The sequence below is a fragment of the Lampetra fluviatilis genome, chromosome 25 (assembly GCF_964198595.1).
Source record: "Lampetra fluviatilis chromosome 25, kcLamFluv1.1, whole genome shotgun sequence".
NCBI lineage: Eukaryota > Metazoa > Chordata > Hyperoartia > Petromyzontiformes > Petromyzontidae > Lampetra > Lampetra fluviatilis.
The window spans coordinates 685755-709852 of record NC_136299.1 but is presented as its reverse complement, the minus strand read 5'-3'; the positions used below and the strand labels follow the sequence as shown (position 1 = coordinate 709852).

Here is a 24098-nt window from a genome sequence, read left to right as displayed (position 1 = left end):
AAATTAAGATTGAACCACTTCTACGGGGAAGTTTTAAGCTTATCTTTTTTCTCTCTCTCTGGCGACTTGTTTTCTCTGCCTGTGTCCTCTTTAGAATGTTCACACTTAAATTCTAACTTAGCAATCTTTGAAATACGTAATCAACCAGGCTATGCGTTAATTGTGTTGACCGACCCTCTGTGTTGTATTACATTACATTTCGATATTTTACTAGGTTATTTAATTTTAGTGTGTCCTCCTGATTTCCAGGCTTACTTGCCGTGCAGCACCACGTCTGTTTGACCACTCATTGATATGCAAATTTTTTCTCTAACCCCCCTTCCTTCTCTCTGCCTCCGCCCCCCCCCCCTCTGTCTATTTAAGGCCACCCCACAGAGACGATCACCCCTCTCTGTTACCTGTGTTGCTCCCGCTATGTATCTTGGTGATATCTGTCTGCTAATATGTCTGTCTATAGTTTTCTGGTTAGATTTTATGTCGCTATTTCATTATACCTGATGATGATTGCTTGTGTTGCAATCGAAACGTCGTATTCTATTATTTAATGTAATATTTTATCTTTAGACGTGACTTAACCGAAAGAACCAAATAATAATAACTTGACACATTTTTCAATTACTCATTCAGGTTGAATATGCCGAAGGCGTTGTTAACATTGCATAACCTTGGTGCTCATTACACCAATCAGGTTAGAGCAGAGCTGTCAAACTCTGGCCATGAGCTCATATTTTATAAAACAAACTTTTTATTTGACCAGGTAAGGCCCACTGAGCGGTGTAGCTCTTTTTCAGAAGCGACCTGGCCACAAATCATAGCTCAACGAAGTGGCTTATATCATGGACATTTATCGTAATCAAATACTCTAAAGGTGTGTTAATTCTAAATGTGGAGGAAAAACGGGAGGACCTGGAGAAAAATCCACACGACCACGGTGAGAGAGACACGCAAATTCCAAATATACAGCAGGCGTCAGGGTCGGGATCGAACCCGCGACATCCTGCATACCAGGCGAGGGAGTTAACATCTTGCCACCGCTGCGCCCCCTACAACCGATTTATGTAACCGGTCAACCGGCATCATCCCCACTGCTTCTCCGGAGCAGTGCCTAGCGGCAGCTTTCCCAGCGAATTTCTGACCATGTGGCTCCACGCGTCGCCTCCGCTGTGACGTGATGTGCGGAGGGGCCACCTGAGCATGGCTTGACGGGGCACTGCTGTGCACACTTTGATCTCTGTACGTTTCTCGTCCGGTCCCTCGCCTGCCGCTTTATCTTAACGTATTTTATATTGCGCCTTAACCAAGGCGCTTTACAGAGAATAAAAAATGGTACATGTGAATGTAATGGTGGAGATGAGGTGAATAAAATAGATGAGAGGAAGCAATGGGGGCAAATCTGTGATGTGTGAATTTACAAGAGTGGCAAGAAATATATAAGAGTAGCAAGATATGGTGGGGCAAGACCATGAAGGTATTTGTAGACCAGGGTGAGGAATTAGAACAGGTGGTAGACAGGGAGTCAATGCAGTTGTGCGAGGAGGGTCGAGGTAGGGGAATTGTAGGGGAGGTTGAATATGAGCCAAGCTGAGTTGTTTTGGATTTGTTGAAGGGGGACAAAAGAGTAAATGGGGAGACCGAGAATAATAAAGTTGCAGTAGTCCAGACGAGTGTTGATATGGAAATGGATGAGCAGTTTTGCAGCAGAGGTGGAAATAAGCAGTGGGATTTTGCGAATGTTGAACAAATTAAACCGGCGAGCACGGGTGTTGGCGGAAATGTGATCGGTGAGGGAAGAGTCAAAGGTACCAGCAAAGTTGTGGGCTGCGGAAATCGGGGACATGTAAAAAGGAGGTAGAGAAATGGTGGGACAGCGAGGAGAGAAACGGTAGGCAGGCAAAAAGATAACTTGAGATTTGGAAGGGTTGATGGACAGAAAGTGACGTGGATTGAAGCCAGGTGGGATGAGATGCAGGAGGCGAGGCCCTTCTAGGAGTGCTCCTCTGTCAGCCACACTCTCAGCAAAAACGTGTCGGAGCCTCGGGGTTTTTTCGGGTCCTTGGCCCTCAGATTTGGAACGCTGTCGCCCTGAGCAGCTGCGCCTGACTGCTGAGATTCTCCCATTTAGAAAGAAAACAAGACAACCCAACTTACGTCCTCAGATGTGTGAGATAAACTCTGAAGACCTTTGCAGGGTCTGCTGCGCCTTATAAAAAAGTAAATAATAATAATGAATAATAATGATGAATAATAATCTCTTCATCTTGCCAGGACACAGCACCTCTCCTATCTAATAGCTCTAAATGCACCGCTCTCCACACAGATTACCTCCCATATGTCGCTCTCACATCTTTCTCATCTATTCTAATGAACTATTCTTATCGTCTATTATCTGTCTCCTCCATCTCCCTGCGTGCATATCCTATAATTTATTTGCAATCTGGTCTGAACTCATCTCCCTCCTATCCTCTCTACTCTATTTCGTGTGGATAAATCTACGCGGTGCAGTGGGACCCTCGGTTAGCGATATTAATTGGTTCTACGGAAGCCATCGTTAATTATTGTTCATCGGATATAGGAAATACACGTTGAAGAGCTTAATTTGTTTCAAGACGATAGGAAGTTGACCTTTTTCACCCAAAAAAACATAGTTTATAATATTTAAACACGCAATTTTCGTGTCTTTTTTCACATTCATTTTAGGGGCCATTGTTATTGATCTTATTTAACTTTTAAGTAAGCAAAAAAAGTATTCAAGAGAGCTGTTTCCATAAGCAATGCAACATCAGTTGCTCTCAAAACGCTCATAAAAGGGCGCCGCTGATTGGCTGAGGTCTGCAGAGTCCACTCAGGAGCGGTCGCATTGGCCACGTGATATCGTAAAACAAATCGTTCATCAAAAATTTGTCGTTCATAGAAACAATGGGACCCTATGGGAGGCGGATCGTTAATTGAAACATCGTAAATCGATGGCATCGTAAACCGAGAGACGACTGTATTCATATCAGTGTCTTTTGTGACAGCATCTCTGTCTCTTACATCTCGCAACTCACGACATCCCTTTCTTGTGAGTGTGTATTCTCTACTCGCACTACATCACCGCTTCTAGTTATAATAAAGGACATTCATATTAACATGTCTGTCACCTCGTCACTCCTCCTTTGTGACGGCCACGGTTACCACTCATTCATTGATTCCTCCACCCATGGTAGCAGACTGTTTCGTCTCAGACACACTGCGTTCAACCACCACATTGCAGGTCACAACAACACACTCACCCATCCACTCACTCACTGACCCCATCACTCACCACATTGCAGGTCACAACAACACACTCACCCATCCACTCACTGACTGACCCCATCACTCACCACACTGCAGGTCACAACAAAACACTCACCCATCCACTCACTCACCACACTGCAGGTCACAACAACACACTCACCCATCCACTCACTCACTCACTCACCCCATCACTCACCACACTGCAGGTCACAACACTTCTCTGTCTGCTTCTTCTCTCAGACTGCTCGACGTTGAAGTCCCCTCCCATCCTATTTTCCCGAAGCTCTTGAGCCGAATTGCCGTACAAAATGGTTCCATTTCGGCATTCACGTGGAGCGACGCCGCACGCCACGACCACAACAATGACTCAGTCTGGTGAGCGTGGTGAGTGTGGTGAGTGTTAGTGCAGACCCGTCGCTTTGGACTTTATCTTGTGAAGGCACTCTGTGCAAGCCAACCCTCTCAGAAATGTCGTCTCCACCTACATCAAGAAGTAATAGAAAGGGAGTGAAGTATAAATCCCTTAGTCTGAGAGACAAACCCAAAGTTTTAGATAAAACTGATGCAGGTTTGTCAATGCGTGTGGTGTGTGAAGAGTTTGGAAAAGAAATCTCGAAAAAAAAATATTGGGGCAGGCGGCACTGGGAACTACCATTAATATATGTAGAATATATATATAGAAATATATAAAAGTCAAAAGTTGTGTGTGGGTTTGTGGCGGGGTTTGTGTGTGGGTTTGTGCCAGGGTGTGTGGTGGGGTTTGTGTGTGGGGTTGTGCCGGGGTTTGTGGCGGGGTTTGTGTGTGGGTTTGTGCCAGGGTTTGTGTGGGTTTGTGCCAGGGTTTGTGTGTGGGCTTGTGGCAGGGTTTGCTTGTGGCGGGGTTTGTGTGTGGGTTTGTGGCGGGGTTTGTGTGTGGCGGGGTTTGTGTGTGGGTTTGTGGCGGGGTTTGTGTGTGGCGGGGTTTGTGTGTGGGTTTGTGGCGGGGTTTGTGTGTGGCGGGGTTTGTGCCGGGGTTTGTGGCGGGGTTTGTTTGTGGTGGGGTTTGTGTGTGGGTTTGTGGTGGGGTTTGTGTGTGACGGGGTTTGTGTGTGACGGGGTTTGTGTGTGGGTTTGTGGCGGGGTTTGTGTGTGGGTTTGTGTGTGGGTTTGTGTGTGGGTTTGTGCCGGGGTTTGTGTGTGGGTTTGTGGTGGGGTTTGTGTGTGGCGGGGTTTGTGTGTGGGTTTGTGGCGGGGTTTGTGTGTGGTGGGGTTTGTGTGTGGGTTTGTGGCGGGGTTTGTGTGTGGCGGGGTTTGTGCCGGGGTTTGTGGCGGGGTTTGTTTGTGGTGGGGTTTGTGTGTGGGTTTGTGGTGGGGTTTGTGTGTGGTGGGGTTTATGTGTGGGTTTGTGTGTGGGTTTGTGGCGGGGTTTGTGGCGGGGTTTGTGTGTGGGTTTGTGTGTGGGTTTGTGTGTGGGTTTGTGCCGGGGTTTGTGTGTGGGTTTGTGGCGGAGTTTGTGTGGGTTTGTGCCAGGGTTTGTGTGTGGGTTTGTGGCAGGGTTTGTTTGTGGCGGGGTTTGTGTGTGGGTTTGTGGCGGGGTTTGTTTGTGGCGGGGTTTGTGTGTGGGTTTGTGGCGGGGTTTGTGTGTGGGTTTGTGGTGGGGTTTGTGTGTGGGTTTGTGGTGGGGTTTGTGTGTGGTGGGGTTTATGTGTGGGTTTGTGTGTGGGTTTGTGGCGGGGTTTGTGGCGGGGTTTGTGTGTGGGTTTGTGTGTGGGTTTGTGTGTGGGTTTGTGCCGGGGTTTGTGTGTGGGTTTGTGGCGGAGTTTGTGTGGGTTTGTGCCAGGGTTTGTGTGTGGGTTTGTGGCAGGGTTTGTTTGTGGCGGGGTTTGTGTGTGGGTTTGTGGCGGGGTTTGTTTGTGGCGGGGTTTGTGTGTGGGTTTGTGGCGGGGTTTGTGTGTGGGTTTGTGGCGGGATTTGTGTGTGGCGGGGTTTGTCTGTGGGTTTGTGGCGGGGTTTGTGTGTGGCGGGGTTTGTGCCGGGGTTTGTGGCGGGATTTGTTTGTGGGTTTGTGGCGGGGTTTGTGTGTGGGTTTGTGTGTGGGTTTGTGCCAGGGTTAGTGTGGGTTTGTGCCAGGGTTTGTGTGTGGGTTTGTGGCGGGGTTTGTTTGTGGCGGGGTTTGTGTGTGGGTTTGTGGTGGGGTTTGTGTGTGGCGGGGTTTGTGTGTGGGTTTGTGGCGGGGTTTGTGTGTGGCGGGGTTTGTGCCGGGGTTTGTGGCAGGGTTTGTTTGTGGTGGGGTTTGTGTGTGGGTTTGTGTGTGGGTTTGTGGCGGGGTTTGTGTGTGGGTTTGTGTGTGGGTTTGTGTGTGGGTTTGTGCCGGGGTTTGTGTGTGGGTTTGTTGCGGGGTTTGTGTGTGGCGGGGTTTCTGTGTGGGTTTGTGTGTGGGTTTGTGCCGGGGTTTGTGTGTGGGTTTGTGGCGGGGTTTGTGTGTGGGTTTGTGTGTGGGTTTGTGCCGGGGTTTGTGTGTGGGTTTGTGGCAGGGTTTGTGTGTGGCGGGGTTTGTGTGTGGCGGGGTTTGTGTGTGGTCGCACGCTTGGCTCTCCAAGGGTGGGGTTTACGTAAAAAAAAAATAGCCAGGTACCACCCCGTAAGCCCTGCGGTGAGCAAGCGCTATTCCTTTTCAACATCCGTCAACTTTAAATTAGTTTAATTTGCGATTTAGCACGATTTTTGTGTGCTTTTTTCTAATTTATTTATTTATGACGCGTGCACGACCATACCAACTCGCGCGCCTTTGGTGGGGAGGACGGCCCATGCCAAGTCGCACGCCTTCGGTGGAAGTGAGGGGGACATTTTCTTTTGCGTTATAAATCCTATAAAAATACACTAAACGCTCAGGTAAATTCTTCACTGTCTCATGTCCCCCCCACCTCGATGCGTCCAGCTATTTCTACTATACAGTCGGTAGATGCTACCACTATAGGCCATAGATATTATTGCAGAGCGGCCGGGGACATCGTGGCGGGGGGGGGGTCAGGGGTAGCAGCCCAGCCCCAGCCTGCCAAGGTGCCACCTCGGCCGGCAGGACAATCTAGGCGAGGCCGGAGGCTCTGCACGGGACTACGCCTCACCACGCCACTCTGTCAAGTGAGTACTTTGTGCTATAGAGTCGATAAATACTGCTATACAGTCAGCATGTACTACTGGAGTGATAGCAAGTACCACCACAGTCGGTATGCACTGATGTAATCATAGCAGGTACCAACACAGTTGCTATGCACTGCTGTAATCATAGCAGGTACCACAACAGTATGCATTGCTGCAGTGAAAGCAGGTACCACCACATGCACTGCTGTAATCATAGCAGGTACCACCACAGTCAGTACGCACTGCTGTTAGATTTTTAAGAGTACTTTTTAAATATTTTTAAGACCCAGGCAACGCCAGGTACTTCCCGCTAGTTGTATATAATTTGGAATATTGGATAATTCGGCAAGGCCAGAGCCCCATATTTGTTGAATTAACAAGGGTTGACCTTATATGTGAACTTGCACTGCTGCAGGTAGGACTGCTGCTGCTACTGAATCAGGAGCCAGGTGAGTGTCAGCAGCGGTGGCGCTCACCTTTGGCTTCCTGGAGTTTGCGGCGCTCAGTGGAGCGCTGCTCGGGGGAGGCGCCGCTCCGCACGCCCAGCGCTCCGGCCACGAGGCGGCGCGCCAGCACCGCGCTCGTCTGGGGCCGCGGCCTCACAGGCTGCAGGAACTCTACAACGTAGCACATACACAAAGACCCCGAAGAGATCTTCAGCAGACCGCTGGGACAAGGGCTGTGAGCCGGACAGCACCTATGGAGGGTACCGCCACGGCACACGAGGGGGTGGGTGGTTTGGGTGGCCGGCACCCCACCCGTCCGCCTTTGTCTCCCCACAGTGGCGATGCTTTATGCATTGCACCAAGGTCAGGCCCAGGAGCGGTTCAGGTAATGTTCAGATAATCGTCACTGGTATAAATGTCCACGTGATAAGCCACTTCATTGAGCTGCCATTTGTGGCCAAGCAGCTTCTGAAAAAGAGCTGTGTAGCTCAGTGGGCCTTACCCAGTAAAATATAAATAAGGCAGTCAAACTTGATTTGAAGCTTTCGTGACTACAGGAATTACTCTTTGGTTATTTCGGTAATTCTTTTCTTTTCTTTCTACGTGACTTTACAGAAAGAACCAAAGAGTAATAAGGTAGTCGTTAGTATTATCGTTATTCATTGCAAAGTCAGCCTCCTTAAGCGAGGCGTTGGCAAGGCGAGCGAACTCCGCGGCGGTGCTGCTAACCAGGGTTGCGGCGGGCCTTGTCGCGCGTCGGGCTGCTCGCCCGGCAGAGAGGGCGCGTCCTCACCAGCGCGTGCTTCATCGCCAGCGCGTCTTGAGCTGTGCACAGCGCCACGCGGACCGCAGTGCACGTTAGGCTCGACGTGCGACGTTTGTGTGGCCCCGTGGGTTTTGGGCGAGGCTGTGCATGTGGCAGAGTGACATTTCTGTTTTCTGGGATCACTCAATTGGTTAGTTTTGGTGTAAAAGTCAACGGCAGAGAATTATCATTCCGATTTATTGATATTCTTCTTCTCTGGGTCTATGCCTCTACCATTATTCCATGTGCATCGACTGTCATGCATGTCTAACTCCGTTGAGCACCCGGTACATATATATTGAGGGATTGTCTCTAAACTCGTACTGGCTTCAGTTTAACGACAAACAAATAAAACCAGGAGGCGTGACCTTGAGAATGAGAAACTTTGAGTGGCACCCAAGGTCATGTAATCATCAGTGATGGAGGGATTACACAACAACATTTAGCCAGATCGTAACGTGGCCCAACCCAACAATGATTATGGAGCACCCATTAGTCATGCTTTGTGGATTGTTATAAACATCCGTGTTGTCATCAAATAAAATCACGAGTACATGTGATATTCCCACCATCGTTCCTATAGCACAGGGCTTTTATAAAGGAAGGTGCCGCTATGTTTCACATACACAGCCTGCAGTTGTTTCACAATAGGGGGCGATGTTGCTGCTGTGTATGTTCTTTAGCTAGTAGTTTTATGCCAACATTCTTAGCGAGATTGCCTACTTCCACACCTGAGGATGCCCGCAGTAAGTAAAGTAGTCCCTCAGTTAACAGTGACATATGTTAACGGTTTTTGCGGTTAACATTTCGCCTCCCATATGATTCCATGGTTTCAACAAACGTTAACATGTTGACTCACGGTATATATACGTTATGCACGCGGGGCGGCAATTTCGGCCAATCCGAGCGCACGTAAGTGGGGCTGTGCCATGCCCTCAGTCAATCAACAACACCCATGTATGAGCAGTTTAGACCTCGACTTGGCTTTGTTTACATTATAACCTTTTCTGTTTTGGCAGTGGAAAAGCTCTCTTGCAGACTCGGTGATTTTTTTATTTTTATAAGTGAATTCGATTCAAGTTATTTCAGTTCACAGTAGTTTTCGTGGAACGGATTCGAAACGTTAACCAAGGGACTCTTGTAGCGCATGGCAAAAGCCTAGGAGAATAAATGCTTTAACACGCAGCCTGACCCACGTGAATTTCCCGCCTGTTTGTAATTGCTGAGGATCCACAAGAGAGCAGTGCTGCCTCTTCTTGACCGTGCAGGCAACAGCATTCTCCAGCACCCTCTTGGTTGCAAATAATAAGAGTTCTCTGTCCCTGGAATCTTGCTAGGGCGATAGTAACGGTGACGACGATGATGGGAGACACGTCTGAATGTGCCAGCGAGGAGGCTCTATCGCTCAGCCACATCGCGGCACGGTGGTGGCAGCACAGTGGTAATACTCGTCAATCGCAGCCAGAAGGGGCCTCGGTTCGATTCCCAACTCGGGCGCCTTTCTGTGTGGAGCTCTTCTCCTGTTCTCCATAGGTTTCCTCTATGTTCTCCGGTTTCCTCCCATAGCAAAAAACCCACCACATAATGAAACTGTTTCCATAACATGCTCCCTGGACAAAAGCTCCCTTCTTCACTCTGCTGTCTAGATACTGAACAGCCTCCCTGAACACATTGTTGGCAAAATCACCTATTCTGGTCTTCAGGCCTTCAAATGCTGAGCACACACATTGGACATCTTCTAACTTCACCACACGCCTTGTAGGGACTCAGTCTTTGAGCTGCAGTGAACCAATGATTATGCCGATTAGATGTACTCATGCACGATACGGCTCTTGCACCCAATAACAAAAACGTGGTGCCTGGATTGTGGAACTCATGCCAAAGGCTGTCCGGGACCTTTCAAGTCCCACCTAAAATCATTTCCCTTTCAGAAGGCGTTTATTATTTTAACTTGGTCACTTCTTACCCGTTCCCCTCCTTGTCACCGATGCAAATCGCCTTGAGATATCATGATGGAAGGTGCTCTATAAGTTGAAATTTTCATTAATATTAACCGGTATTGGCCAAACATCCCAATGCTGAAAAATTATTCAATTGGGATTACACGCAGCGACATCGCCTCCGACAGTGAAAACGTGGCAAGACCCTCCTGACAAAAGAGAGTTGACATTTGACGAGACTTTGCCGAGCGAACAAGCAGCGATGACGATAAGAGAAAAAAATCCCGGTAAGCAGAGCGAGAGAGACATTGGCAGAGGGAGGGGAACACACCGGCGATGGGACTGTTAAACAGGCCGAGCGCGTGCTCGTCGTCCACCCACTTCACGTCGAAGCCCCTCGACCTGCGGCGCACACAGCACAAGTGGCACACATGACACATGGCACAAGTGGCACACACAACACACGGCACATGGCACATACGACACATGGCACATACGACACATGGCACAAGTGGCACACACGGGACATGGTACGCACACGGCACATGGCACACACGGTACATATGGCACGCACGGTACGCACGGCACACACGGTACACGGGAACCACCGCTGCAGCAACCTGCCGTGACAGCGGCCCCAGGCCGACGCGCAGCTCGGTCACGCCTAGCCCTGTCGTAAACTCGTGACATGCTTGAACACGTCCACGTACATCCCGGGGCAAAGCTCACGAGCGTACTTGGTGCCATGTGCGTAAACATACGCACATGTATGTGTGTATGTACGTTGAACTTCTTTAGCACCGTAAGTAGCCACCCGCGCTAATCGGAGGTGCGGGAGAAGGACAACAAACTAAACACAAAAAGCAGTTATAAGAAATTAGTTTTCTATCTAGATGATTTAAAAGTGCGCAGCTTCCAGTGGCTTACTAATATCGCAAGGATATTAAAAAGCCACTGAGCTAGTCAAAAGCGGCTGTGAGGATGACCGGAGTTCGTGTGGTAATGGTTTAAAAAAAACAATTGACAGCCATTAAGGGAGAAATGCTCCCGATATATCTGAGTGAAGCTGCACCATTGTCAATAAGAAGTGGCTCGTTCACTTGTGGTGAATTCATTGACCGAGGAAAGTGACCACCATGACCGCGACTCTTGCAGCACAGCGGTTGTGCATTCGCAACTCCTCGCAGAGGTGCACCGTTCAAATTCCGGCAGGACACCCCGGTTATTACTTTGCAATGTATTATCACACACTAAGTGCCATCTACTTCACAGTGGACATTAAAGATCCCCCTGATGTAATTCAAATTAAGTAACAGGCCATTGTTTGATGTCATCATAAACTATATATTTTATTTTACTACGTAAAGCCCATTGGCTTTTATTGCTATTTTCCAGAGGCGAGCTGGCCACAAGTGGCTTATCATATGGACATTTATAGCAGCCAAAATACTCAATATACCTGTTTCTAAATGTGTAGGGAAAAACCGGAGGACCCGGAGAAAAATCAGCACGACCACAGGGAGAACACGCAAACTCCAAATATGCAAGCGTCGGGGTCGGGATTGAACCTACAACTTCCTGTATACCAGGTGAGGTAGTTAACATCTCACCACCGTGGGTGTAAAGCACCCTGAGATTATAAATCTAAGCATTCTCTGTAGGCTTTCGACTCGGAATGTTCAAGTTCAAATTAATTTCATTTTAACCGGGTGAGAACTCAACAGACGAGGAGTATGCTACTGGACTATGTACTGGAAGGCGGAAAACGCCGAGATGAGGTCCTCGGTGCGGAAGCCACTTGGGAAGCCGTAAATCTCCAGGACGTGGCCAAAGTCGCCATCATCCCAGCCGGGCTCTGCTGGCCGGTAGCCATAGTAGTCGAACTGCGGCTCCTGAAGCGTCGTCACCGTCTCCGGCTTCAGGTTGCCTGCGAGCTAAACAACAGAAAGAGACCCAACATCGATCAGTGAACTACCAATGGTTGACATCATCGAGCGGACAATTCGCCACCTAAACCATGCGACCTAGCTATTGTGTAGCACTGTTGCGCGAGGCTCGCCGAGTACATATGTAGTGAGTCCAACTGAGTCGCAGACGTTGTCTTGGGAGCAACACTATTTATTACACCAACTCAACACACAACATAACGTAACCTACACTTGGGTGTTGAACGCCCATCTAACCACGCTACGGCAGAACTAGACACAGTCCCGCTATCCTGGTCCGGACCACGAGCTGGGTCCCGGACTGCGTGGCTAAAGGCTTCTTCAACCCGACGTGGATCTTCTTTACCAACAACCCGAAGAACCCTGAGCCCCTCACGGGGCCCCGCTATATCGGCCTGGGCTGGAGCTGGCTCCTCCCCTCGCCCCGCCCACCTTCTAGATCTCTCGAGCTCTTTCCCGAAGGTTCCCGAGAGCTCCTTTATACAGTGAGGGAAAAAAGTATTTGATCCCCTGCTGATTTTGTACGTTTGCCCACTGACAAAGAAATGATCAGTCTATAATTTTAATGGTAGGTTTATTTGGACAGTGAGAGACAGAATAACAACAACAAAATCCGGAAAAAACGCATGTCAAAAATGTAATAAATTGGTTTGCATTTTAATGAGGGAAATAAGTATTTGACCCCTCTGCAAAACATGACTTAGTACTTGGTGGCAAAACCCTTGTTGGCAATCAGAGGTCAGACGTTTCTTGTAGTTGGCCACCAGGTTTGCACACATCTCAGGAGGGATTTTGTCCCACTCCTCTTTGCAGATCATCTCCAAGTCATTAAGATTTATAGGCTGACGTTTGGCAACTCGAACCTTCAGCTCCCTCCACAGATTTTCTATGGGATTAAGGTCTGGAGACTGGCTAGGCCACTCCAGGACCTTAATGTGCTTCTTCTTGAGCCACTCCTTTGTTGCCTTGGCCGTGTGTTTGGGGTCATTGTCATGCTGGAATACCCATCCACGACCCATTTTCAATGCCCTGGCTGAGGGAAGGAGGTTCTCACCCAAGATTTGACGGTATATGGCCCCGTCCATCGTCCCTTTGATGCGGTGAAGTTGTCCTGTCCCCTTAGCAGAAAAACACCCCCAAAGCATAATGTTTCCACCTCCATGTTTGACGGTGGGGATGGTGTTCTTGGGGTCATAGGCAGCGTTCCTCCTCCTCCAAACACGGCGAGTTGAGTTGATGCCAAAGAGCTCCATTTTGGTCTCATCTGACCACAACACTTTCACCCAGTTGTCCTCTGAATCACTCAGATGTTCATTGGCAAACTTCAGACGGGCATGCATATGTGCTTTCTTGAGCAGGGGGACCTTGCAGGCGCTGCAGGATTTCAGTCCTTCACGCCGTAGTGTGTTACCAACTGTTTTCTTGGTGACTATGGTCCCAGCTGCCTTGAGATCATTGACAAGATCCTCCCGTGTAGTTCTGGGCTGATTCCTCACCGTTTTCATAATCATTGCAACTCCACGAGGTGAGATATTGCATGGAGCCCCAGGCCGAGAAAGATTGACAGTTCTTTTGTGTTTCTTCCATTTGCGAATAATCGCACCAACTGTTGTCACCTTCTCACCAAGCTGCTTGGCGATGGTCTTGTAGCCCATTCCAGCCTTGTGTAGGTGTACAATCTTGTCCCTGACATCCTTGGAGAGCTCTTTGGTCTTGGCCATGGTGGAGAGCTTGGGATATGATTGATTAATTTCTTCTGTGAACAGGTGTCTTTTATACAGGTGTGGTGGTCATGATTGACACACATGCGCCACAACCAGGGGGAGGGGTAGAGGTAACAAGCTGAGATTAGGAGCACTCCCTTTAAGAGTGTGCTCCTAATCTCAGCTCGTTACCTGTATAAATGACACCTGGGAGCCAGAAATCTTTCTGATTGAGAGGGGGTCAAATACTTATTTCCCTCATTAAAATGCAAATCAATTTATAACATTTTTGACATGCGTTTTTCTGGATTTTTTTGTTGTTATTCTGTCTCTCACTGTTCAAATAAACCTACGATTAAAATTATAGACTGATCATTTCTTTGTCAGTGGGCAAACGTACAAAATCAGCAGGGGATCAAATACTTTTTTCCCTCACTGTACCACATGACTGCCCAGCGGCCCCCGTCCACCGGTGATCCCCCTCCAATATCATCCGGTCACGTGTCAGCTGGTCAATCAGCGTATCATGCCCCAATGTAACCCTGGCTGGCTGACGCTCCCTCTCGCTCTCTCACCGCATACTGTACGTGGTGCCTCCGCACTAACCAGCGCTCACCCAAGCCCCGCAAGGGCTGGAACTACGCCCAGTAACTGGGCTGCACATAATGACAACACATTATCCGCTGTGGCTTCGCAAGTCTGGCACTACACAGTGACATTCAGTCACTACACATATGATGGAAACAACTGGACGTGCAACGTGGCTAAGCAGGGCGATACGCCTACTCTTCCACATGTCTGTTCCTCGACGTTACACATCCCATCAGCCGCTCGGCTTTCTGGGAGTGCGTATTTTATCAACGTTGGTTGTGAACACAATAAAAACTCTGGACTGATTATGAAATTCGGGGTATGATCAACAATGAAGCTTGCTTGAACCAATCCCGGAGAACTGCCAGACTTTTATTGGTAAGTACCCTTTCTGTTAGGGTGTCATGGTAGAAAGATGTTAACTACCTCGCCTGGTATACAGGAGGTCGTGGGTTCGATGTCGACCCCTGTATATTTGGAGTTTGTGTGTCTCTCTCCCCATGGTCGCATCCATTTTTCTCCGGGTCCTCCAGTTTTTCCCTCCACATTTATTGGCTGCAATATACTTCAACACGATAAGCCACTTCGTTGAGCTATCATTTATAGCCAGGCCATTTCTGAAAAAGAGCTACACAGCTTTTTAAAGTAAAGGCATAGTGTGTAAGGTTGCTTTGACGATAGAAAGCGATCTTATGTGGTGGTGAAAATACACGAGGAGATTATGTGTTCATACTATAAAAAATAACAAGTTTTTTTTACCCTTTCTGGCAATGAAAGAGGTGTTAAGATGTTAAAACACCAAGTAGATACCTTTTTCAAGGAATCAAGTCTGCATTAACCACACGTACTTGTGGTAAAACACACGAACAAACATGCTCAGATAATATAACAATTAGAAGCCGACCGAAAGTAGGTTTTGGTTTCGGCGCCGAAAGTTGGCAAATGGCCTCTTTCGGCATAGTTTCGGTTTCGGCATAGTTTCGGTTTTGGCCGAAAGTAAATTTTTAACTTTCGGTTTTGGCCGAAAGTAAATCTGTAACTTTCAGTCGAAACCAGAAATTCAGTTTCGATCGGCCTCTAATAACAATAGGTTTTACGAATTTTGATACTGGCAAGAAAGGTCCCATAATGCTCTGCTAATGTATGCATGCATTGTCTTTGAAACCGATTGGCCTACACCAGATAAAGCCTTCCTTATGGCCTAGTCTCAGCTGTGTCAGACCAGACAACAGTAAAATGCAAACAGTACAAAGACAATGCACGTATCAGAGCATGTATAGCTTGGGTTGAGCAGCTATATCATAGGGCCGTTTTTGCCAGTGTAAAAGTATGAAAAAAGGAATTTTATTGTCAGAAAGGGTAAAACTTATTCTTCATTTTCATCTTTTGATACTGACAAAAAAGGTCCCGTAGACATGTGTTTGTACTGTAAACTAGCCGCAAAAACCCACTGCGTGGTACGGCAGTGGTCGCCCTTGCACCGAAGAGCGCGGTGCGACACGCGGCGTGTGACGTGCGTCTCGCTGCACATACGGCGAGCGTTCACGCGTGCGTCATCACCTCCTGCATCAGTTGCCCATCCAGGCACTCTCCGCTGTCATCGAACATGGCGTCCCAGCTGTCCTCCTGCTGCTCCTCCTCACCTCCATCCCCGCCACTCGCAGCTCCCCCCGCAGCTCCCCCCGCAGCTCCCCCCGCATCTCCCCCCGCATCTCCCCCCGCATCTCCTCCCGCATCTCCTCCCGCATCTCCTCCCGCATCTCCCCCCGCATCTCCTCTCGCATCTCCCCCCGCATCTCCTCCCGCATCTCCTCCTGCATCTCCTCCCGCTTCTCCTCCCACATCTACTCCCACCACTGCCGGTAGAGTGGCATCACACGTGACGACCGGGGCAGCCACCTCCGACAAGCAATGAGCATCGCCGACTTCCACCACACAGCGGGACCGTAACTCTTCTGCAAGGGACAGTGGTGTGGCAGGTACAGGACCCTTTGCTGGAGTTTTATTCGATAAATCATCATCGTCATCATCCCAGTTGTCTTTGGTAGTGATGGGTGGGCTGTTTGGATTTTCATCTGCCTCCGCTGCTAAAAGCTGCTTCTCACAGCCAGGCACATTGGCAGACCGCGAGCACTGGGAGTCGGCCTGCGAGGGCACGGCAGGCGATGCCCTACGGTCGCCGTGTAGCGCAGGGTCCACGCCGCTGTCTCCTGGCGCGTTGGCGGCACCGCAGGCGACTCGCGCCTCCACGGCACTCCGGCGGCCGCTGTGGGAGCGCGCGGCGTCCGCGTCGTCGGCCTCACGGACGTCCGTATCCCCTGGCAAGCGTTTGAACCCGACGGAGCCGGGCGGCGCCTCGTCGTTTGACACCCGTAAAACATTTAGGGGCAAGGATGGAGTGGCATCGTTTGAATTATCATCATCACTGCCCTGCACGGAGCCCTGCTCGTTCGCAAAACCCATTCCCCCGAGATCGGCGCCCATTCCCACGGAATCGCTCGGCGTTGGCGCAACTTCGCCGGCGCCCTCCGCGACCGTCGTGTCGCCACGTCGCGCCGCGCTCCTCCTGGCGACATCCCTGCGGTCGTGTGTCGACCCCCGCCGACTCGTTTTGGTTTTTGCGGACGCCCTCTCCGCTGCGGCGGCCGTGGCAGCCGTGCCGTCCGCGTCGCCTCCTTGCCGCGCACGCCCCCCCACCACCGCCCCCCCTGCCGCGGCCTCCTCCGGCACATCGCCACCGCCGCCGCCCTCCCCATTCTCGGCGGCACCCTCGTGCCTCCGCCCCCGCGGCACGTACAGCTGGATGTCCGGTCGCTTCTGGCGCCCGCGTGCCGGGTTGCCCACGCTCCTCCTACCCTCCATGCCGATTCTACCGCCGCCCGCAACCCTCGCGCCTTCGCCCGCTCCGGCAGCTCGGGTCGACGCGGTCGGAGCTTCGGAACAAAAATATCCGCTGCGGTTTGACGGTTCACCGACTTGTGGAGAGCACCTGAAACCAACCAAACATCCCGATTTGTACATCATAACTAAGCAGACAACATGCCTCCTTCAAGCATTTTCCATTTATGTAAAAAATTAAAAAAATGTTTTTACACATCCCATCAGCCCCACTTGTCTCATCAGCAGTCAGGCTTGAACCAATGTTGATGGACTGCCCGATTTTTAAAGGCAAGGCACCCTCTCTGTGAGATATGGGTCCCAGTTCAACGAATGGTACCAAAGGTTTTCATTAATTCACGGCCGTTGGGTGCTATAGTAACTGATATACTCAGGGTGGAGCAGTGGTGCAGTGATTGGCGCACTGCACTATGAACCTGGTGACTTGAGTTTGATTCCCGACCGTGGCTAACATTAGTGGCGAGTGATCGCTGAACCAGTCATGGAAACTTCCCCTTCACCACCTACCCACACTGACCGGCATGGCGAGGGATGGTCAATCAAACCTTCACAGCTGACGAGGCATAGGGACGCCTCTACACAGCAATCGATTGATACGAGCATGGCAAGGACGAGAGAATACAAGGATGTGCCACCATGCATGTGCAGCGACATCGTTGCACGTCGCTGTGTGTGGCCAGCCTGGGAAAGGCACGCTATGCAACACATTGCCACTGCGGACACCGCTGAAGGGGGATGCAGTACCGGCCCTAGCGGGGCTCGGGCAGCACTGTCCGGCAGGCAAGGATGACACCCCGCTTTACGAGCAGTGCCAGCCCCTACAGGGTAGGGGGCGAGAGTGCCGGCCTCGGAGCGAGGTTTCAGGGGGCCATGGCACTCTGGTTGACCCCGGAGGACACGTGACCGGAGGTGTCTACCCAGGGACCCCCAAAGGGGGGGCTGGGGGGATCACGTGTTCAGTGGAGAGCCTCCTCGAGAGTTCGAGAAGGGGGTCGTGGTTAGGGGCGGAGTGAGCCCCGCCACACAGGATAAAAAGCCGGGTTCCCAGTGGAACTGGCTGCTGTTGTCTTCATGAAGAAATCTACGTTCTATGCCGAGTCTCCAACACATCCGGACCCGAGTTGGGGTTCGGTCCGCTGTAGCTAAACCAGAGTGTTAGGGTAGCTAGCCTGGTGGTCCACCACCATAGGTTATCTGGTAAAGGGGCAGTTACCGCTTTGTGTTAATAGTGTTGGTGTTACGTTAATAAATGTTTTGCCTCCAATAGTAAGCCTGAGTCTCCGTCTGTACCCACTACACGTGCGCAAGAGTACAAGGGAAGTGACTTGAGAAGTAGATCGGTGCCAACTTCCAATTTCTCTTCTCAAACACAGCGGGAAGCATTATATACGGGTGTGTGTATGTTGAACTTCTTTCACACCGTACGTAGCCAATCGTGCTAATGGGAGGTTAGCACGCTTGGCTAATGGGAGGTTAGCACGCTTGACTACTCTCTGGGAGAGTTGCAAATGTCATTTTGTTGTTCATCTGAGGAGCGCCAGGGTGGCAGCGCCGTAGTAGAGCGTGTGCCATGCAGTATGGAGCAGCAAAGTTTGATTCCGGACTAGGGCATCTTTGTGTCTGGAGTTTGTGTGTTCTCCCTCTGTTCTGAATCGGTTTCCTCGGGGTTCTCTCATTTCCTCTGACTGTAAAAACCACCACATTCGTTGTGATTGACATTATTGGCTGAACATCCCAATACAGAAGTCTCCCACGATACATAACGCACAATACAGCAACTTACTGCGGGAACAATTCCTGTATTTAAACATCACCTGCCAATGACTACATTTGGACTGCGCACAGCCAAGTCGCCCTCTACTGCAAAAATACGTTGACAAGAGCCTCGTGAAACAAGAGTCTTGAGACTCAGCAAGGCCTTCCGTGATAACAAGCACGGTAACAGGAGTCCCCTCGGTTAACAGTGACATAATCGGTTAACAATTTTTTCGGTTAACGTCTCGCCTCCCATAGGACCCCATGGTTTCGACTAACGTTAACATTTTAACTAACAGTAAGTTTTCATTATGCACGTGGGGCGCCAATTTCGGCCAATCTGAGCGCTCGTAAGTGGGGTTGAGCCGTGCCCTGAGCCAATCAGCGACGCCCATTTATGAGCGTTTAGACCTCGACTGGCTTTAATTCTAGATTTGAAGCTTTCGTGACTGCAAGGAATGTATGTACTTACAGTCGACCCTCAATTATCCACGCTAATGACGGGGAGGACAGCCGCAGATAATTCAAACCGCAGATAATCCAAAAACATTCATTCTAGATTTGAAGCTTTCGTAACTGCAAGGATTCATACTCTTAGGTTTTTTCGGTAAAGTCACGTAGGTGAAAAATCTAATTAAAATTAATCAAAGTAATAATATAAATAAAATAAAATAATTTCTATTATTATTTTTATTAATTTTAATTTTATTTTTCACCTACGTGACTTCACCGAAAAAACCTAAGAGCTCGACTGGCTTTGTTTACATTATAACGTTTTCTGTTTTGGCAGTGGAAACAGCTCTCTTGCAGACTCGGTGATTTTTACTTATTTTTAAACTTATTCATAGTGAATGCAATGTTTCTATTAATATTAATCCTTTAATATGTTTTAATGTTTATTTATTAATATTGAGTGTTTAAATGTTATAAACTATGTTTTTAGGGTAAAAAAAGGTAAACTTCCAATCGTCTTGGAACGGATTAATGCTTTTAACACATAATTCCTATATTCGATTTAACAGTTATTTCCGTTAACGGTAGTTTTCGTGGAACAGATTAAAAACGTTAACCGAGGGATTACTTTTCGATTTAAAGCTTTCGTGACTGCAGGGATTCATCTTCTTGGTTCTTTCGGTAAAGTCACGTAAAAGGGAAGTAATAAAATAATAAAAATAAAACATAATAAAATAATTCTCACGACGTTTTGGCCACAACGCAAGCAGCCTTCCTCAGGTGAAAACCAGGTGTCGAGGCGACAGCGTCTAAATGAAACAGCACCATGCTTGGAGCATATATTTAAGCTGGGTTGGAAGGGGGGGAAAGGGCGCCTTGACAAAATAATTTGCATATCAAGAGGAATTTAGCATATTTATGGGAAATGCAGGTATGTGATTAGTACTACTTATGCCCGTGCATTATGCAGGATTAGCAGCATCAAAGGGAGGGGATAGGGGTAGCATTAATAAAGGGAAGGAGTGTTAATAGTATGTAGCTGCTGTAACTAAAACCACCACGTAAACAACTAAAGTATAAACTACATAGTATCATCAGTATACTAAATATACTCTACAATAAGCTGAGTTACTAACAGTAAGTAATACATTACAATTCTACGTCGTAAAAAATATAATATGCTTCCATCTAAACTTTATTCTCTTGCATCACACGAGTCTACACCGTACTATATACTGCCATAGACAAACCCAACATTAAATTATATACTGTATTGCTATAAACCACCTTATACATTGTAATATTGCACTATGTATTATTCTACCCACCCTAATGTATATCACACTGCTGTATATTCACTATACAATTACGATACAATATATTACTTTGTACATTGTATTAAGCATATAAATTTTATACTATTTGTTATTATACACTGTACCATTGACCGTCTTTCTTTATACAGCAGTGTGATATATATTAGGGTGGGTAGAATAATACATAGTGTAATATTACAATGTATAAGGTGGTTTATAGCAATACAGTATATAATTTAATGTTGGGTTTGTCTATGGCAGTATATAGTAAGGTGTAGACTCGTGTGATGTAAGAGAATAAAGTTTAGATGGAAGCATATTATATTTTTTATGACGTAGAATTGTAATGTATTACTTACTGTTAGTAACTCAGCTTATTGTAGAGTATATTTAGTATACTGATGATACTATGTAGTTTATACTTTAGTTGTTTACGTGGTGGTTTTAGTTACAGCAGCTACATACTATTACCACTCCTTCCCTTTATTAATGCTACCCCTATCCCCTCCCTTTGATGCTGCTAATCCTGCATAATGCACGGGCATAAGTAGTACTAATCACATACCTGCATTTCCCATATCCCCTCCCTTTGATGCTGCTAATCCTGCATAATGCACGGGCATAAGTAGTACTAATCACATACCTGCATTTCCCATAAATATGCTAAATTCCTCTTGATATGCAAATTCTTTTCTCAAGGCGCCCTTTCCCCCCCTTCCAACCCAGCTTAAATATATGCTCCAAGCATGGTGCTGTTTCATTCAGACGCTGTCGCCTCGACAGACCTGGTTTTCATCTGAGGACGGCTGCTTGCGTTGTGGCCGAAACGTCGTGAGAATTATTTTATTATGTTTTATTTTTATAATTTTATTACTTCCCTTCTACGTGACTTTACCGAAAGAACCAAGAAGACGAGGGATTACTGTAATACTAATAGGAGTAGCACAGAGTAAAGGCTGGGGAGGGACTGTACCGCAGGTCTCTGTGGCAGACGACGGTGCGGCGCTGGCTGCCGACGCCGATGGAGAAGCTTCTGAGATGTTTGTGGTGCCCCACGGCCGTGTGGGTGAGGAACCGGCAGCGGCTGCTCAGCGGTGGGAACACCAGCACCCTGCACACACCCCCCCCCCGCCACGTAGAGCGCACCACAAGCTTGGGTGCAGTTCATGAATGGCATTGGCCTTGATCTATCCTGCACGCTGTCTGACTCGCGTAGCGAGAGTGCCCACGAGATAGGAATAGGGAACTTCCACCACTGATTCAGAGAAGAGCAAATCGCTCAGAATTGTTTGATCTATCCACTGCTGGGCGATAGCCTACCTCCCCAACCCTTCGCAATCTCTCACAGTATTGGGGCGCGGTAATTATTCCAAAGCCCAGCGCATGAGCTGATTTCATCGCTCCGTCTCCACGGTGGATGTATTCTCGGGATCGTGTTCCCTCCCTTGGCTGCTACTGTCGTTAGCCTCGACCCACCGGCCATCGTCGTGTCTAGGGATGCGTCCTCCCCAAGCCAACTCGGCTTTCTTAACAGCAAGCATGACGTCTCTGCTTGCATAACATGTTCCCATGTCCCCAAGGGTAAAGCTGACACTCGAGCCAAACATAATATAGTTGGCAGCGATGGACATGCCGCACACACAACTTCTCATTAAATCGTTCAGAATGCATTTGATTGACGCCAGCAGAATGAGTTTCTTTCCAGACAAGATTTGAACTCGTAATCTGCTCTAGATTGTAAAGCAGAATGCCACTGTTCCACCCTTCCAAGGGCCGAGCTGACTCCACAAGCATCGTGGAGCGGCCACTACCTTCGTTATTTCAGGCAAGTGCTGACATGCTCCCTGCTCTGCACGGCATCAACGTGCGGGTCGCACGGTGTGCATCCGCGATGCATTTGGAGCATCATGAGCAGCTCCACAGACAAGCGGCGCAGGCATGTCCATTTCTCCCAATGTCGCGTGTCGTAAATCACACGAACACAGTTTCTTTCAGAAGCGGCCTGGCCATCACAAATTATGGTTCAACGGAGTGGCTTATCATGTGGAAATTTATAGCAGCCAAATACTCTAAACGCATGTTGATTCTAAACGTGGAGGGGAAAAAAAACGGGGGACCTGGAAAAAAATCCACGCGACCACGGGGAGAGACATGCAAACTCCAAATATACAGGCATCAGGCAGGGTTGGGATCGAACCCATGACTGTATCAATCACCACCACTCAACTTATGCTTAGGGGCCATGATTAAAGAGTGAGACCACGTGAGTGTTGGGGACGAACGCACACACTACTTGTTGGTGCAGGGAATGAGTATCTTAGCGGCGAAATATCGTCCCCCGTGTTCGGGAAAACAGACCTCATCAAGTAAACCGTACATAGCCGAAACACGCATTGGATAAAACCCTCTACAATTACAACTTTGAGAGACATTTTGGGTTCAGAACTTGCTTGCTCAGCAACTCCGTTAAATTAAATATAAACTGGAGCCCCACATTCCAACTCACCAGCACTGACAACACTGCGGAGATGCATTCCTTCTCCGTTCTCACCTGTATTTTTTAAGGGACAGCTGCTGAGTGAACAGCTCAAGGTCTTGGTGAATCTTTTCTAACAATTCTCGATTGTGCTGTCCAACGTAAGTGCCATCAATGTACAACGATGCCAGCGTGAAACCCCCTAGGGTAAATCGGACAGAACGAAACAAGCACAACACGTGTTAGACAGCTTAATTAAAGGTCACCAAATGCAGTAGACTCTCGATTATTCGCGTGTGGTTTATCCAAATGGCAGATTATGCACGCACCAGAGATTTTAACATTAATTAATAAATAATGGATTTTCCCTTAAGTCCAAATTACTCATTTAAAAACAGTGATACATTGCTATTCTTGGAAATATTTATTACAAGTCACGTGCTTAAACCGAAGAAATATGTGCTCCGGTTAATCCGGAAACCATGTGATCGCTACTACAGCACAGGAGTTGCATATCTTTACAACAGTGGACGGAGTTTGATTGATGTTGATTGCTGTGACTCTGCTGCTGTCCACTTAGTGGACCGAGTCTTCTGAGCGGGACCAGGAAAGTGTTATCATTGAGCACGCGCATCGATCGGTCTATTGATATTCGTGGTTTTTGGCATAGAGATCCACATAAAATTAATGTTTTTGTACTCCTAGGTTTTTTCGGTAAAGTCACGTAGGTAAAAAAATAAAATAGAAATAAAATAATAAATCATGACATTTCGGAGGCAACACAAGTCTCCGTCATCAGGTGGGACCGTCACAGCTAAATTTACTGTATCAAGTGAGGAAACATCCAAGAGACAAGCGCTTAAATACAAGGGGGAGGGAAGGAGGGGCTTATCTGAATGTGGTAGCCAGGAAATGGAACGTGTTGGGGGGGGGTGGGCGGGGCTAAAAGAGAACATTTGGTGCATCTCAACTCGGGGTTGCGGCCGGTGTTGGCTGACAATCCAAATACAAAAAAGCAGTACTGTTAAACGCTGGGGATGTCAACACTCGGTAAAGTTCCATACCCTGGCTACCACATTCAGATAAGCCCCCCTCCCCCTTAACTTGTATTTAAGAGCTTGTCTCTTGGATTTTTCCTCACTTGATACAGCAAATTTAGCTGTGACGGTCCCACCTGATCACGGAGACTTGTGTTGCCTCCGAAACGTCGTGATTTATTATTTTATATCTATTATTATTATGTATATTATTTATATTTTTTTTATTTTTACCTACGTGACTTTACCGAAAAAACCTAAGAGTATGAATCCTTGCAGTTACGAAAGCTTCAAATCTAGAATGAATGTTTTTGGATTATCTGCGGTTTGAAT

At 48.2% G+C, this 24098-nt stretch overlaps 1 protein-coding gene across 1 annotated transcript in view; it reads right to left on the bottom strand.

Moving 5' to 3' along the window:
- LOC144941847 (uncharacterized) overlaps nt 1-24098 on the bottom strand; it is a 34504-nt gene that overhangs the window by 2830 nt on the left and 7576 nt on the right. The window contains exons 2-8 of the mRNA XM_078868340.1: nt 22804-22930; nt 21226-21363; nt 15391-16819; nt 11343-11524; nt 9922-9992; nt 7575-7670; nt 6876-7016 (exon numbers count right to left, since the gene is read on the bottom strand). Of these exons, the coding sequence (XP_078724466.1) occupies nt 6876-7016; nt 7575-7670; nt 9922-9992; nt 11343-11524; nt 15391-16692 (1792 nt within the window). The 5' untranslated portion in view covers nt 16693-16819; nt 21226-21363; nt 22804-22930. The remainder of the gene's footprint in view (nt 1-6875; nt 7017-7574; nt 7671-9921; nt 9993-11342; nt 11525-15390; nt 16820-21225; nt 21364-22803; nt 22931-24098) is intronic.